At 36.1% G+C, this 16,660-nt stretch overlaps 3 protein-coding genes across 3 annotated transcripts; 2 read left to right on the top strand and 1 right to left on the bottom strand.

Moving 5' to 3' along the window:
- Positions 1 to 900: 900 nt before the first annotated feature.
- LOC141816668 (uncharacterized) lies at positions 901 to 3,713 on the top strand. The gene is made up of 2 exons (XM_074704409.1): positions 901 to 1,474; positions 3,667 to 3,713. Exons 1-2 carry the CDS (start codon positions 901 to 903, stop codon positions 3,711 to 3,713), a joined length of 621 nt encoding a protein of 206 aa, XP_074560510.1.
- A 622-nt stretch (positions 3,714 to 4,335) lies between these two features.
- On the bottom strand, positions 4,336 to 6,671 carry LOC141816701 (uncharacterized). The gene is made up of 3 exons (XM_074704450.1): positions 5,888 to 6,671; positions 5,163 to 5,686; positions 4,336 to 4,377 (listed from the first exon to the last, which is right to left on the bottom strand). Exons 1-2 carry the CDS (start codon positions 6,563 to 6,565, stop codon positions 5,618 to 5,620), a joined length of 747 nt encoding a protein of 248 aa, XP_074560551.1. The 5' UTR covers positions 6,566 to 6,671; the 3' UTR covers positions 4,336 to 4,377; positions 5,163 to 5,617.
- Positions 6,672 to 7,317: 646 nt separating this feature from the next.
- Positions 7,318 to 16,602, top strand: LOC141816687 (small ribosomal subunit protein mS47-like). The gene is made up of 15 exons (XM_074704430.1): positions 7,318 to 7,408; positions 8,466 to 8,619; positions 8,692 to 8,772; positions 8,849 to 8,917; positions 9,058 to 9,121; positions 11,678 to 11,757; positions 12,439 to 12,522; positions 12,749 to 12,833; positions 13,283 to 13,368; positions 13,452 to 13,573; positions 15,022 to 15,082; positions 15,766 to 15,864; positions 15,948 to 16,049; positions 16,121 to 16,162; positions 16,244 to 16,602. The coding sequence occupies exons 2-15, from the start codon at positions 8,506 to 8,508 to the stop codon at positions 16,361 to 16,363; spliced, it is 1,209 nt and encodes a 402-aa protein (XP_074560531.1). The 5' UTR covers positions 7,318 to 7,408; positions 8,466 to 8,505; the 3' UTR covers positions 16,364 to 16,602.
- Positions 16,603 to 16,660: the final 58 nt, after the last annotated feature.

Here is a 16,660-nt window from a genome sequence, read left to right as displayed (position 1 = left end):
TTTGCAGCCGCGAAGCAGCCGCACAGCCAAAGCGGCAATGGCAGGCGTCGGCGTGACTAGCGCAGCCGAAGAGACAGTGGTAGGCGTCGGCGCTGGTCGGCGTCGTGGGTGGTGCCGTGGGCGTCGTGGTCGCCATCGTGGGCGGATTGAGGAACGTGGTCGGCGTAGTGGGCGGAAGAAGAGGGAAGTCGGCGTCGTGGGTTTTGAAAAGCGTGGTCGGCGTAGTGGGGAACGGAAGAAACGAATACAGTAAAAAAAAAAAATACGTGCGTGTATGGGATGCAAACAGAACTTCATAAAGATTTGGAATAAAAAAAAAAAAATCATGCACAGTGGTTTACGTGTGCGTGAAAAATTAAAATAAAATAAAAACAATGCATGTTTTTATTTTATTAATGTCATTAAAAAAAAACTTTATTAGTTCAAATTATTATAGATTTGGATAAAATGTTCTTTTTAATGACATTTTAAGTTATCTTGTTAAATGTGATCAAAATGATCTCTATCATTTCATATTGTTGTTGATATTTTTTCATAGTTGTGAGCTCGCCTTCGCGAGACGGATTATGATAAAATACTATTGTTGGAAAATTCTTATTAATGTGGCATTAGGAATTATTTTAATAATGCACTTACCCTATCGGTTTGTCTTTATTGATATAGTTCCTAATGATTGATAATTATATTTTAAAGTTTTCAGTATCCTTTCGATATTAGCTTTAAAAATATAATTATTTTATGTGTTGTGGGAGTTACTTTATGCATTGTAATTCGGGACCCTTCGGCGGGATTGCATTTGCATGAAATAACTTCATTGTGTTCATAAGCTCTATTACTTTTGTTGGATATGCTCGACAATAATCTCCCATTAATGTATATATTTCAGCTTTGCCTATGAGTATGAACTCTTTACCAAAGCTGAATGACACCAATTATGAGGACTGGGCTGACTCTATTAAGTTATTTCTTGCCATTTCTAATGTTGATGTTGCCCTTACTGAGAATGAGCCTGAAGTTCCCACACTTGAATCTTCCGCTGCTGTTACAACAAAACATGAAAAGTGGGTTCATTCTAATAAAGTATGTCTGATGACCATGAAGTTCACTATGGATAAGACCATCAAAGATAATGTTCCTGAGACGAATAGTGCTAAGGAGTTTCTTGAGTCTGTAGGCAAGAAATTCAAAAAATTTGATAAGACAGAAAAGGCTTCATATCTTTCATTACTGACAAAGACTAGATATGATGGTGTGTCGGGTGTTCGTGAGCATGCTATGAAGCTCACCAATTGGTACAACAAGTTGAAATCTATGAAAGTGGAATTGGGAAGTGATTTTTTAGTCTGGCAAATATTGGATTCACTTCCTTCTGAATTTGATATTCTAAAAACTTCTTATAATGCACAAAAGGAGGAATGGACTATTGATGAGCTTGTAGCCATTCTTAATCAAGAAGAGCAAAATATGAGGAAGGGTAAGACTCAAGTTATTCAGTTGGTTTCCCATAAGAGTAATGAGAAAAAGAAAACATATTTTAAGGGAAAAAGTAACAGACCTCAATTCAAATAAAGTTATCATATATTTTGAATCTGTTATTGTTGGTTATGGCATCAAGTTGAATGACATGTATATGTTAACTCTTGATCCTCTTTCAATTGAACAACGATATTCTAATATTAATAATGTTGTTGGACTAAACAAATGCTTACAACTCATTTTGATATGAAAGACCTTGGTAATGCATCTTTTGTTTTGGGCATTGAGATTTATCGTGATAGATCTCGTGGCATCCTTGGTTTGTCTCAACAAGGATATATTGATAGAATTCTGAACCGGTTCAATATGCAATTTTGTAAGCATTGATTTGGACCTATTCAAAAGGGTGAGAAGTTATCTAATGCCCAGTGTCCTCAAACTGAAAGTGAAATGGAAAATATGAAGAAAATTCCATATTCTTCTGTTGTTGGCAGCCTTATGTATGCTCAAGTTTGTACACGTCCTGATATTATTTTTTGTTGTGGGTGTACTTGGGAGATATTTAAGTAAACCTGGTATGGCACATTGGTAGGCTGTCAAACATGTTTTGAGGTATTTGAAAGGTACCAAACACTATATGATCACATATAAGAGATCAAATCATCTTGAGGTAACAGGTTATTCTGATTCTGATTATGGTGGTTGCCCAGATGATCATAAGTCCACATCAGGATATATATTTATGTTAGCTGAAGGAGCTATCTTTTGGAAGAGTGTCAAACAGACTCTTACAGCTACATCAACCATGGAAGCAGAGTATATAGCTTGTTATGAGGCCACATGTCAAACGATATGGTTGAAAAACTTTATTGCTGAATTTGATTTTGTGGAGAGTATCTCTAGGCCTCTCACTATATATTGTGATAACTCTGCCGTGGTGAGTTTTTTCCCTCAAAAAAAAAAGCTCAAAGCGGACTAAACACTTTGACACAAAGTTTATGTTTGTGAGAGAGACGGTTCAAGAGTTTAAAACTCGTGTCGAGCATATCCCTACAGAGCTTAATATTGATGATCCCCTAACCAAATGCATAACTGTTAAAGCTTTTGTTGACCATGTAACCCCTATGGGTGTAGTAAGGTCTTTTGATATTTTGGGTTAGTGGGAGTTTATGCTTATGTTTTGTTATGACCTCATATTTATAATATTTATTGCTACCATATGTTTTATTGATATTGCTCAAGTAATAACTATTGTTGTATACTATTATGATGACATATTGTATATTGGAGACATTTTGGACCCAGTCTCAATTTTGTTGTTATTATATGACATCTTGGGCAATATTGATGCACACTTTGGGCAATATGTGGAGACATTTTGGACCCAGTCTCAATTTTGTTGTTATTATATGACATCTTGGGCAGATGCACACTTTGTATGTGGAGACATTTTGGACCCAGTCTCAATTTTGTTGTTATTATATGACATCTTGGGCAGATGCACACTTTGTATGTGGAGACATTTTGGACCCAGTCTCAATTTTATTGTTATTATGTGACATCTTGGGCAGATGCACACTTTGTATGTGGAGACATTTTGGACCCAGTCTCAATTTTATTGTTATTATGTGGCATATTGAGCAGATGCACACTTTGTATGTGGAGACATTTTGGACTCAGTCTCAATTTGTTGTTATTATGTGGCATCTTGGGCAGATGCACACTTTGTTCAAATTTTGACATATCATTTTGTTGAACTTTCTCATTTATCCATATTCCATTTTGTTGTTGGGTCACAGGATATAAGTATCTTACAATGCATGATATCATTATTCCTTCGAATGTGATTTTCTGTATTATTAAGATGCTTATAGTTCCATTTTGGACCTTTTCGTGTTATGTGTTGACTTATTTTGGCATCTTATCATAGTCACATATTGTTGATTAATTTGATGTATTATGCTGTCCAAGTGGGAGAATGTTGGATATTTTATGTGGACAAGCATAATTAACATGTTGTTATTGGGCTTAGCTATAATGGGTAGGCTTGGCCCATTAAATCTTAGCAGAGGCCCCTTCTCCTAACCTTAAATATTGTTGTCGCCCCATTGAGACTACGATGCAAAATTTGATTGAGGTCATAGGAGAAGTTCTCTCTGCGATTTTCTCTGTCTTTTGGTTTTCTTACAGGAAGTAAAAATGAATTCCTCGACATCTTCCACTCCAGGTATTTCTAACATCTAATCTTCTTTATAGTAATTTTTTGTATCATGAATTAGATGTTGGAGATTTTTCATCAATTTCAATTTATAATGTTCAAGTTGATTTTGAATGCCCCCGGAACATAGCTGAGTTAGTTACGACGGAGTAGACTTGCAAAAAAAGACAAGGGTTCGAATTTCGACGAAGCCGAGTAATATCCTCTTCTGTCGCGATCAACTGCAGTTTCTCGGTTTACCTCCTCACAGATGGTCGTGGAACCGACCGTGTGGTTGATTCCACTTTTTACAGAAGAGTTGATTTTGAGTTGAAAATTTTTTATAATACTATATTTCAACCCAATTTGAATCATCACACACGAATTGAGACCCCTACTATCACCTCCTTCGCCTCGTTGCAGGCAACACAGAGTGCTCACAACAACGCCGTCACCAACGTCACACTCCGCCAGCTCTTGACGCCGTTTGACACAGCCGTTGTCGTGCTCCACGACCACATTGACATTATCTCCCTCTCTCACTTCTTTCTTCCGATGGTCAACTCCGGAAGGATTCCTTTCCGTCTCATCTTTTGTTTTTTTTTCCTTCTTTGATCTATTTTCCTTCGGCTTTCTCTTCCCTTCTTTGGAAGATAATTTTCCATGGTCGATTTCTTTCCTCCTTCATCCGCGCTTTGGAGTAACTAGAACATTAATTCCTTCAGATTGTCAAATATTTCGAGCATTATAAGAGTTTAAACATACTAACTAGAACATTATCCAAAAGGGAGTTCATTCGATTTTGTAAACCAGCCTCATGCTACTACTCAAAGTCCAAATTGAAGATTTTAATCATTACGAGTTTCTAAATACTTTAAATATAACACTGGTACGTCTATTTTAACGTTAAAAAACCTCATTTTGATGAAAGATACAAACATGACCTATTTTATAAATCTACTTCCACATGTTTTGTATTAATTTTTTTAAATAAAAACTAATTTACAAATCAACTACTTCTAAAATTTTAATCTTTGTCCTTTATTAGTCTTGGAAGGTCCGAAATAATATATTAATATTTTATGTTAAAAATATTAATATATTAATAATAAATTTACAACTTGTGCTCCATAAATCAATTTTAAATTATATATCACCTCTCGTATAAAGTTAAAAATTAAAAAGTTCAATTTAACTAGCAACCCATAAATATAAATCTAAACTTGTGCCAAAATTGAAAATATACTCATAAATGTTGACACCTTGTTAAAATAAAATTGCGGCTAAAATTGAAGACATGATGAACTATGTTAAGTTCTTAATTTTAACACAAATTGTAATATAAATCTATAATTTTAAAAAATTAAAAAATCAAAATTTTTTAGAGTTGCAAACTAATTTCTTATTCACAACTTTTTCTTTGGAAGATAAACTAATAAAATTTTGTTTTTTATTATTTTAGGAAACGTGCGTGCTGAGGCTGACTGACCTGGTTCATCATCGGACGGCAATGACATCATTAATCAGGATGAAGGGAACTCCCTTATCTGCGTGCATTATTCTGTCGTGCCTCATTCTTAATCACTCCTAATAATTCTCGCTCGCTCTAATCCACCAACCTCCCAATTGTTAGCAACAATAATTTCAGAACACAAGATTAGTTAGCAAACCAAGTCCATGTAATTAAACAAGGGAATCAAGGAGAAAGGCTATTGAAAAGAAATCTCAGAGTTATCGGACATTGCCATCATTACTCACCCAATTGAAGCAGGTATTAGGTGGTCGTTTGGACCACTAGGCAGCGCAGCGCGGAGCGATTACGCGGTTAATTGTTTTGAGGCAACGAGGGTTTCTTTCCCACGATGTCAAAGTGGCTGTTTCTCAGGAGAATCCGACGGCACGACGAAATGAATAGGAGCGTCGCGTCGCTCACTCGCGGTGAGGTTACCGCTCGTCTAGAATCCTGTACGCGTCGGCGGTGATCTCCGACAGCCACGAGCCGGGGAACAGCGTCTGCAGAGAAGGAAGAGGGGCAAATGAAGGGATTAGAGTCGGAAAATCGTGGAAAATGATGCGGAAATAGGAGGGGGGGGGGGGGGGGGGGGGGGGGGGGGGGGGGGGGGGGGGGTTGGGATTTTCTGGAACAAGAGGGCGAACAGAATCGTCGAAGCAGAGCGAGGGAAATGGAGGATGAAGCGCGGCGAAGAGGCTTACCTCGAGCTGCTTTTGGACCACCCTCGGCCGTTTTCTTGGCCGGCGGCGAGCCCTGCACCCGGTCACGGCGTAGATGTCCTCGTCGATTTCCTCCCTCGTGAGCGAGATCGAGAATCTGGGCCGCTCCTTCTTCTTAGGGTCATCCGACCTCAGCCCGACCTTCCTCTTCGCCGTCGTCGTGGGAGGCGGCGGCGATCCATATCGGTGCCGCTCGATCTCCCCGGCGGCTCGGTGCCTCGTTCTCAGATTCCATGGAAGATCCGTCGACGCGTCGGAAGCCTCGCGATGCGGCATCTCCTCCTTCGCCGGCGCCGGCACGTCGTCGCCATAGCCCTCGGGTAGCACTAGCTTCATCCGGTCGGCCGCCTCGCGGAGGTGAGCCAACAGCCGTTCCCTGACCTCCTCGACCCCAACGTCACGGACCCTGCTCGAAGGGAGACGGATCCGCGGGTTGGAAGTTTCAGAAAGGTCCGACAATCGTGGGCCGCCGGCGGCTCCGACGTTTTCCTTGCCCATGCAGCTGACGACGCGATGGCCACCCCGCGTCTTCAAGATCGGGAAGGACAGATCGTGGAGGAGACCTCCTTGCCTCCCTCCGACAGTGACCGGCTCTTCGGCGGCTGCGGTCGCGGCCGCCGCCGCGGGTTCCGGATCCCTGGAGGGCGTCTCGAGAGACATGACTATGCGAGACGTAAGGAGGAGTAGAGTATGGCGTCGGACTTCAAAACCAGCGGCGAAGGAAGGGGGTGATCTACGATAGGTCACTGGCGCGACGGCGAACAGAGGAGGAGGAAGGGAGGAAGAGGCGGTCGGCCGTCGGTGGAGGAGTTATCTATATAATAATGATTGCTTATGATAAGGGTAGTTTCGTACTTTAGGCTATCATCAAGGTTTCGGGGGTGGGAAAAAGTGGGCGTGTTTGCGGGGCCACCATCCTCGCGGATCTTTTGTGTGGGCCCGCAACAGAACGTGGCGACGGGGCTTCTCTCGGTATAGTTTGGGTTCCAAACTTTCAGCTTCTCAGTCACGTGCGAGGGAGGTGGTCGAAGACGAACCGTTTGACCATAATGTCTCAGTCGGATTAGTAATAAAGCCTAAGCAAGGCCCAAGAATATGGATATTTAAGAATATTTATAAAAGCATGAGAATAAAATAAAGAAAACTATAAAAAATATTTCAATAACACTTTATGTGAAATGGCATGGTAAATTTCAATACTATTAAAATTCATCTGAACTTTATTTATTTATTTTTAAAATAATTTTTTTCATAAACGGTAAATTAAAAAATCTGAAGGTATTTTGACAATACTGGAACTTTAGGGGTACTTTTAAAAGTTTCTCTTGTTTATTGTCGTCTCGTACCCCGCAGCCGGAACTGCCGATTGTCTTTCCCTAGCGCCTCCTCCCTCTTGCTCCGGACCTGCCGCGCAGTCGCAGTCGCAGCCGCCCTGCCGCCTCTCCGTTAGGCCAGTCTCTCTCCCCGGCCGCCCTCCGTCGGTCATCGAACTCTCTCCCGCAGGTCAGTCTTCCCACCGATATGCAGGCCATTCGTGCCCTTGATCTGGAAGACCGATCTCTCTCACTCGTAGGCCAGTCTATCTCCTTGAACATACAAATTTCTCCAGCTGCTATAGTCTCGGCCCTATTCTCTCAGGCGACATAGTTTTTTTTTTGTCATTTCATTTCTCATTTACTCATCTAGTTCTTACCCATAAACTTCTCATGAAGCTCATATTTATCCATTTGTCAACATGCAATTTGCAAATATGCTCAAACATTTAATTTCCTTATTTTATTTATTTTTAAATATTCATATTAAATTTTTTATTTTATTATTATTTTTTCTAATTGCATGAGTTGTTACGTTGTTAAACTTTTTTTTTCAAAATAATTTAATTATTTTCCTCATAAGAACTTATATCAATTATTGAGGACTTTTTCATTTTTCTCCATTTTTAATTTTACATTAGAATCAATAAGTTACATTAACTTTTTCCCATTGGAATTCTAAAGGTTTTAGGGCTGGGAGTTGATGTAAAAAAATAATTAATTTTTGATTCTTTTAAACGATTAAATAATAGAGCTTATTTTATATTTTGATTATTGAAATTATGTAATATATTTCGATAAAAGATCAAAGCATCTATATATATATATATATATTATCATAAAACATGCAGTGAATGGGTCAATGATTTGCGTATTATGTATATCTACATACATATGTTTGATATTCTTTATATATTTGAATAAAGCAATCAAAGTAAATAAGAAAATTAATGTGCATTGGATAAGCTGGTAGAAATTATGAAGGTTCATGAGCCTTTTGTTTTAAACTATTCACTAATGAGGATCAGAGATGCTTTAGTCATGAATTGTTTACAAATTATCTTCATGAACTTTAATCAGTTAAGCTCATAGGCAGTGACTGAACTGCTTTTTCTTTTGAAGGAATGCAATAATATAACAATAGTTCCTTGAGCTTGCAGGCTTTAAAATGTAGCTCAACAATAAACAATCTTGTTAGAATCCATAAATAAACAAATGACCTTTTACCTTTTATTGTTTTCTTTTAGAACTCTAAGCAACGGACGGTGATCATTGTATCTTGTGGATATGCAACGATTCAAAGTCCTTGCACAAGTCCAGAGGTCCCTCTCCACCGTCCGCTGTCCTCTCTTTACTACGACGCGACTTGTTTCTACCCATGACGATCAACCTCATAATGAGGTCAGCCTCCAGCATTAACTATGTTTTCACTCTCATTTGACATCTTCTCTAGCTTCCTATTGTTGGATTCAGGTGCTCGTGGAGGGTAAGGCAAGCGCCCGTGCTGCTATCCTCAATCGGCCTTCTAATCTCAATGCCCTCACAACGAATATGGTACTTTTCCTAATGTGATTATGTCCATTTTATTGCTTGATTTAGATTAAAGTTAGTTGTTATTTCTATTTCTCAGGCAATTCGGTTGAAAAAGCTATATGAGTCATGGGAGAATAACCCAGATATTGGGTTTATTATGATGAAAGTGAGTTCTCATTTTCATAGGACCATCTAGCTTAATAGAGTTACTTTGTTGTCATTAATCATTGTGAATTTTCTTGCCTAAGAAATTTTAAAAATTTATTATCAAAGCTGAAACTCATGTGTTGTTTTGATGTGCTGAAGGGCAGTGGCAGAGCATTTTGTGCTGGCGGTGATGTTGTTGCTCTTTATCAATTACTTAATAAAGGTATGTTCTTGGTTTGGATAATCCTCAAATATTTATGGTAGACCATGACTATTGTAGGCATCTACACTAGTGGGGTGTTGGTATGATATGACAATAAAAAATAACAGGGAAGAGAGAATTTTTCATATTGGAAAATATACGGTTTTAGTATCCTTAATTGATATGCCCTCTAAATTCATGACTGCAAATCTATGACAAATGGTAGAAATAGATGATTACTAGGAGAGAGATTTTTTATTGGCGTCCCTTTTCTATGATTAATGAGAGTGTTTGTGTGACAATCTGAATAGTCTTCCATGTGAGGAGCCTGGTATATCAGTAACTAAATAAGATTAATACCTTACGTTAAAAGCTTAATATTTGTCTTTTCTCCTTTTGCCAAGCATGTGGGGATGGCAAGAGAAAAACAAAATTTTCTTCCCTTCTTTTTGAGATAAAAAAGAGGGAATTGGGAAAATGGATAGATGTGAATGTATGACAAATACATGAATAAAAAAAGGAATGCTTGATTCTTTTGTAGATAAATAATGAAATTTATTGTTTCACTGACTTCTAATGGACTGTGAAGTAAAGTAGGATATCGGGAAGCATTCAAAGAGAGTAGATATAAGACAACAAGTGGATGACTGTCATAATTTAACTACCTTTGTGAAGCTTCTGTAGCATTTCAGCAAGATATCAACTAATGTTCCATTTGCATAGGGGCCTAACAAGATCCCCTCATATTGACCACAGAATAGAGGCTACCTTACAATAGGAGAAGCAATATGCATATGTAATATATACAAAGTGGATTTGTTCTTGTAGTTATCCTAAAACTTGATTACATTGAATTACCTTTCAAGCCACAATTCAATCAAATTCTTATTTAAGATACCAAATAGAAGGACCACTTACTGAAAGATGTTATATGTGCACCTAAGATTGTAGACTAGGCAAAGGGTTGTCAAGCAACCTAATATTGTCATCTTCAAATAAGTTCATTTTAATTAAGAATCATTTAACAGTACTGATAGGTAGTGTTAAGTGAGAACCTAATTGCTTAGGTAGTGTCTTCTAGTACACACACGTGCCTCATTAAAAATTAAAAGCTAAATACAACAACTTATGTTGTTTGAGTGACTATGAAAAACATGATCAAGGGAATTTATTTTATGTTTCATATTTGTTAGAAAAACATAATATTACTTATAAAATTTTAAGAGGATCTCGTGTTATTCCCAGATAAAGCAATATTGGTATTTCATTATAAGGATTTATTGCAAACAAAGACATTTTTCACTGTGATAGTATGTGAGATCAGGATTGGCATCAACCTAATTCATTTTTGGCTGAGAAACATGACCTCCATATGGGAAGGTAGTTTAAGTGGGATGAAAGCATCTTATATTGGAAGAAAGGTATCAATAAGATTTAAAATCGAAAGGGAGAGTTCACAAAGAAGAGGAACACACTTGCACCTAACTTAACAGTGGTGGAAGGGCTTAAGTGGGAGAGCAAATGGAAGCAATGAAGGAGTATGTAGGTGTTGAGGCAAATGTTGACTCACAGATGGTGGACAGGTGGAGATAGAGTCAGATAGTATGTTATGGTGTGGATGAAATTTCTCATGAAGTGATAATTTAATATTAAAAGTTCAATAATATTAATAGTGGTTCAGACATTTTTAACATTGGTTGTTAATTCTTAATGCAACTCTCAGTCCTTTTCATAGGCTTGGGATGACTTTGATGGTTTAATTTAAGAGTAATAATAGTTAATACTATATCATTTAAGTTATCAAGTGATAGTCTAGAATTATCAAGCTATGATATTAGAACTATGCATCTTCCCCTCTGTACAGTACATGTTGGATATTGACACCTAATATCTTTATTAATCATGTATAAAATTTCTTAGAGAGATGGCTACCTGGATCCACACCCATGTCAGATGCTAGCCCAAGAAACATGGCTAGCAAGTATAAGTTATTAGCTATTAAGATATATAAGTTATTAAGTAGTATATTAATACTATCCTAGGCCTAGGGTTTTCAAGGATAATATTTTTAATTTATTAATTATAAATATGTATTGTTATCTACTATAATGAAGGAATTAGATAATGTAGTAAATTTGAATTTGATAGTATTGTAATATCTTAATTATGATACTTAGTATCTGCTATTCATAAATAATAATGGTAGTTAATTCATAATTGATTTATTATGATCATCAATCCATGTTTGTCTCAACTATTTGGAATCAACTAATTTATAGAATATGCATATTATTTCCCATTGGTCTCTTTATCTGTCCATGTTCCTAGCACTTTTAAGGGGCAAAGACCTTGGCACCTTAAGGTGCATGTGTCTTTCAACAGTTGTAACAGACAAACTAAATTATAACTTGCATAATGGTCCTATCCACTCCCCAATCCTTATACTGGTGGAAACATGGACAGTTGGAATTTGCTTTAATTCTGTGTCAGACCATATCCATCAATTTAATATGTTACCTCGACAATTTATTTGCTAGTTCCTGAGGTTTTTTTGTGACATTTAGCTTTCTTGTGCAGGCAAGGTGGAAGAGTGCAAGGACTTTTTCAGGAATTTATACATGTTTATTTATATTTTAGGGACCTATTTAAAGCCTCATGTGAGTGTAACCTGAAACTCTTTGCACTTTGATTGCCATTTTGCATGTAGATATTTTATGGTATGAATCAGGTTTTTTCTCGCATCTCATAAATTTTTAGGTTTAGAAGTAGGAGGATTGGTGCTCTTATTGCAAACATTGTACACCATTTTAATTTTTTTTTCTTTGACCTATAAATCAGAATGCTTGGCTCAAGTGTTGCTGAGGTAGAAGATTAGGCTTATTGCATAAGTATTTGATTATATAAAGCTTTATGAAGTTTGCTGATCTAACCTGTAACAAAGTTCCAAAAATGTTCATTTTTTCTATCTGCTATAGCAGTTGTTTTCTGAGGTGTGCTTTGCTCTAGAGAACTGGGTAATTTTAAAGGATACATAGAGCCTGAAGATCGTATGCATGATTTGAGTTTAGTTTTATTTTATTTATTATTTATTTATTTAGTTTGAATTTCTTAACCTCAGCTGCTTCACTATTTGATGATTTATCTTCCATAACTTTGTCATGATAATAGTACACTTGTTTTTTGACAATGTTTTGTGCACATAATGTTTTAGCCTACAAAATTGTTCTTTTCCCACTCCTTTGATCCTTATCTTTAGTGATACTTTCTTTTGTTCTATACTTTTCCATATTTGTCCTTTCTCTTTGAGAAATTCTTCTGGTGTTTAATCTTTCATGCAGGTGGCTATTCTAGACGGTGTTACCATGGGGGGTGGAGCAGGAGTCTCAATTCCTGGAACATTTCGTGTTGCAACAGATAAGACTGTATGAGTTCTATGTTCTTGATATAATGATACTACTTTTTCATAATTTTTAAGATAAGCTGAATTTTTTTTCGTTAAATTTTGTTGCACAATCAGAAGTAAAGATCCATTAGCTGAGACTTAAATATTTCAAACCTAACCTTTACTAGTCATGATCAACTGCTTATTGCCACTTGTTATATGCTACATTTTTTGCAATGCATAGTAACTTCCCTGAACAATTTCAGATGTTTTCTACACCAGAAATTCATATAGGCTTCCATCCTGATGCTGGAGCTTCCTTCTACTTGTCACATCTAACTGGTCATATAGGTATGACCTTTTTCCTATGTTACTCTCATGTTGCATAACAAATTTTTATTCTCTATATATGTTCAGCCTGCCAATATCTGATCCTTTACACTTCCTCTTTGCTGCTCATACCTGGTGTTCCTACAAGTACCCTATATGTGATTGTCATGCATATAGACTTGTTCGATTTCATGGGAATATAATTCAAAAATATTTAGGTATCCATGAAATTTTCTTCTCACACAAAATAAGAATCTGGATATACTAAAGTGGAAGTTACTTGAGTTTATGTGATCATGGATATCCTTTATATTTAAATGGCTGACAAGGTTGGCATCCTATAGGCATTGTTTAAGTTGGTCTTGCATTTTTATGACATTCTCGCAGATCTTTCTTGATCAATTGTTGCCACTTGTTTTTTTTTTCTTTCCTTAAAGAGTAAACACAGTCTGGTTATTATCTTTCTGTAGGGGAATATTTGGCCTTGACAGGTGAAAGACTTAATGGCATTGATATGCTTGCAGTTGGCCTTGCTACACACTATACAATGAGTGCCGTGTGTTTCTCTGATCCATTTTGAAAATTTATCTCTGTGCAATTTTCCGTTTCCTTACTATGCAACTTCTTTCTTGGTGATAGAGGCTTGATTGGGTTGATGAACGGCTTGCTAAGTTGATCACTGATGATCCTTCAACAATAGATACTTCCCTTTCAACTTATGGTGATATTGTTTATCCAGATAAGAATAGCATTGTTAACAGGTATTTGCTCTCAAAAGGTTGCTTACTCTTTCAAATATCAATCTAATTGATTATTTGCACGTTTGTCTTACACCATACCGTGTGGCATCAGACCAGCAGGATTGGTAGAAAATTGAAATTGTCAAAAAAGGCTACCAGCAATTCATATATGAGATAACAGTTTGAGTTCAATCATAATAAGACTATACATTAAGTCTCATCAAATATTATATAATTAACATGTATCTTAAACAATTAATATTAGAACTAATAAAGTTATCTTAGTGATACAAGATATATTCATAATATGAGTAAAGACATATTATTATCATAATCAAGTTAACAATATCATATTATTTTTATTATTTGATAAAATCATGTGTTAGAAGTACTAGGTAATAGTATATCACTAATATAATTGTAAATGTATTGGATCATTAATAAATAATAAACCATATCAACTAATGCGGAAGGAATAAATAACAAAAATGCATTATGATAAATAGTAAAATCAAATTGTACTACAACAAATATTAAAATCATATTTATTACTATAAAGCTATTGAATAGGTTATATTATTAAATTATATGATAAAATTAGATAATTGTTTAATATCTCATACTATAGGGCTTTATTGGGACCTAAATCACATCCAAATCATGTTTATATAGGATTTATCTTAATCAACAATAATTTCTCTCAATCAACTTTGAAAGAAAGATAGATGGGACACAGATTTAGCAAGTAGTTGTTTATGAATATCAACAAGGTTAATAAACATTGATCTCATGATAATCTTTAGTGGCAAGTTGAGAAATTTACATTGGAATTCAAGAGTGTGCAGAAGACTGTCTTGCCCTCTCATGCTTGATTGCTTGGATTCAAGCTAGGATTAACAAAAAGTTTGCTAAATGCTCGAGCTTTTTGAATCAACCTTCTTCAGCCAACTTTCCACAGATCTCATGGATTTTCACTCTCAACTTGGCCAAATTATAATTATTTCCATTTGTTTTCTAATCGAATTTAATTCATTTGTAGGTAATGATTTTGAATCATGAGTTTTAAACTATCTTTGTAAGAGAACCCATTTCTCGGGAAAAATTGTATTGGCCTTTTCTTACACCAATAAAACTTGGGCGTTTTGTATTGGTATAAACTGATCTTGACAACCATATAGGTTCTCAGTTACATCATTTCAAGTACGTAATATACATGAAAATTTCTGTGTCTAATTCAATAGAGGTACAACTACATAAAACAATGGGATGCGTAATGTATAAATTTGTTATTTTACCTTTTTGGTATATCATGTATATTCGTTTTGTCAATTGTTCTTATTTATAATTTTTATTAAGTCCTTTTTACAAAATGTACTGGTACTTTTGCCAGCTCTTTTCATCTATAATATCTAAAATAATTTTGATCTACTGAATTTTGTTTGAAGTTAGATTCATTCCTCCTTCTGCAGGTTGGAGGTAATAGATAAATGTTTTGGTCTTGAATCAGTTGAAGAAATTTTGGATGCTTTGGTGAGCCTTCCCTCAATCTGTTTGACCTCTGTAGATTATTTAGTGATAAATTTGTGCATGCTACCGTCATGTTACTTGGTATGATGGTTCATTTATTAGCCAAAAAAGTCTGAGGTTATAGGAGCAGTTTTGTTCCTAAAGTATAATATGTTACACCCACGTTTTTATGATAATACAATTTCGAAAAATGTATCTTTGAATTTTTAATAAATGCATTGTTTGGTACCTGTGTTTATCCCCAATTTTTATCACAATTCAGGTTTTAGTACTTTGTTTCTATGATTGCTTTTATTTAAAGCAAACTATTCAAGAGAACAATTTGCTTGATAGTTTGTTACATTATTCAACCTTCTTTTATGTACATTTATATACTAGATATTTGAGTAGTAAATAATGTTACTCTTCCATTAAATTTATGGAGGTATAGTTTGTTTGTATAACCATCAATTACACTCATCAACTTTTTAATCAGCTTGGCACTAATTAAGCAAGTTCTTCTAAAAGTTCTATAATATCCATCATATTATTCATCCGAATAATCACCAATCAATTACAAACATGGGTCAGTGATTTAGATTTCTAGTTTGTATTCTCAAAATTAAAACCTTATAAATCAAGACTGTAGATGTACTAACAATGCCTTTCTAGTGCAACATTATTTGTTTGTCGTTTGTCATACACAGGAGATTGAGGCAGCCAGATCAAAGCAAGAATGGTGTACTGTTGCATTAAAGAAATTGAAAGAAGCTTCTCCATTGAGTTTAAAAGTTGCCTTACGATCGGTAAGTTTCTAGAGCCTCGTGCTAGAATTAAATGAGTTGTAATTTGTTATTATGGTCTGAAATTTAGCTCTACAATTTACTAGGTACGAGAAGGCAGATTTCAGACTCTCGATGAATGCCTTGTTCGGGAGTACAGAATGTCTCTTCATGGGATCTCAAAGCCACTTTCTCACGACTTCCTTGAGGTAATGTACTCATTTATCTCCTGAGAATATATTCAGTGTTCCTGAGGGTTGTATGTCTTATGTCTGTATAGGGTGTCCGAGCACGGCTGGTCGACAAGGACTTCACTCCTAAGGTATCTTCAGTTCTTCACGTAGTTCAATTTCTCATGAGGTGTTTATAGCAGATTCCATGATTCTAACCATGAACAATGCAGTGGGATCCTCCAACATTGGACAAAATACCAGAAGACATGGTTGATCATTATTTCTCACCTCTCGGGGAATTGGACTCTGAACTAAAACTACCTACACACTTGCGTGAAGCCTTTATTTGATTTGGTACCGAAAATGGTTTCATTGTGCTGGATGCAGCTCACAGAGAACATAATCTACAAGCCATTTTTTGATCATGAAGTTGCCTTTACGTAACAGGGGGCAGGTACTAACACAATCAATTTCCAGCCCTTTATTTTGCTTCAAAGTGAAATTAATGATTTTGGTTAGGTATCACCAGAGAGCTGCGTTTTTATGCTCCATCCAAATAATGGTACATCGAATTTAATAGCTTTATATACCTTCATTTCCTAAACTTATGGTCTCAAAACCTGTTTTTGAAATTTAGCACTTTCTGC

This window comes from Curcuma longa, unplaced genomic scaffold (assembly GCF_044706935.1).
Source record: "Curcuma longa cultivar G26 ecotype Majalengka, Jawa Barat unplaced genomic scaffold, ITB_CL_G26_1.1 contig_17752, whole genome shotgun sequence".
Classification (NCBI taxonomy): domain Eukaryota; kingdom Viridiplantae; phylum Streptophyta; class Magnoliopsida; order Zingiberales; family Zingiberaceae; genus Curcuma; species Curcuma longa.
This window is presented reverse-complemented; position numbering and strand designations above follow the sequence as displayed.

Excerpts from the sequence above, each read along its gene's own strand:
- LOC141816668 (XM_074704409.1), top strand. The coding sequence starts at position 901 with ATGAACTCTTTACCAAAGCTGAATGACACCAATTATGAGGACTGGGCT. Across the intron at positions 1,475-3,666 it reads AGAGCAAAATATGAGGAAGG|GAAGTAAAAATGAATTCCTC; the intron begins GTAAGACTCAAG and ends GTTTTCTTACAG.
- LOC141816701 (XM_074704450.1), bottom strand. The coding sequence starts at position 6,565 with ATGTCTCTCGAGACGCCCTCCAGGGATCCGGAACCCGCGGCGGCGGCC. Across the intron at positions 5,687-5,887 it reads TGGTCCAAAAGCAGCTCGAG|ACGCTGTTCCCCGGCTCGTG; the intron begins GTAAGCCTCTTC and ends CCTTCTCTGCAG.
- LOC141816687 (XM_074704430.1), top strand. The coding sequence starts at position 8,506 with ATGCAACGATTCAAAGTCCTTGCACAAGTCCAGAGGTCCCTCTCCACC. Across the intron at positions 9,122-11,677 it reads TTATCAATTACTTAATAAAG|GCAAGGTGGAAGAGTGCAAG; the intron begins GTATGTTCTTGG and ends TTTCTTGTGCAG. Across the intron at positions 15,083-15,765 it reads AAGAAATTTTGGATGCTTTG|GAGATTGAGGCAGCCAGATC; the intron begins GTGAGCCTTCCC and ends TGTCATACACAG.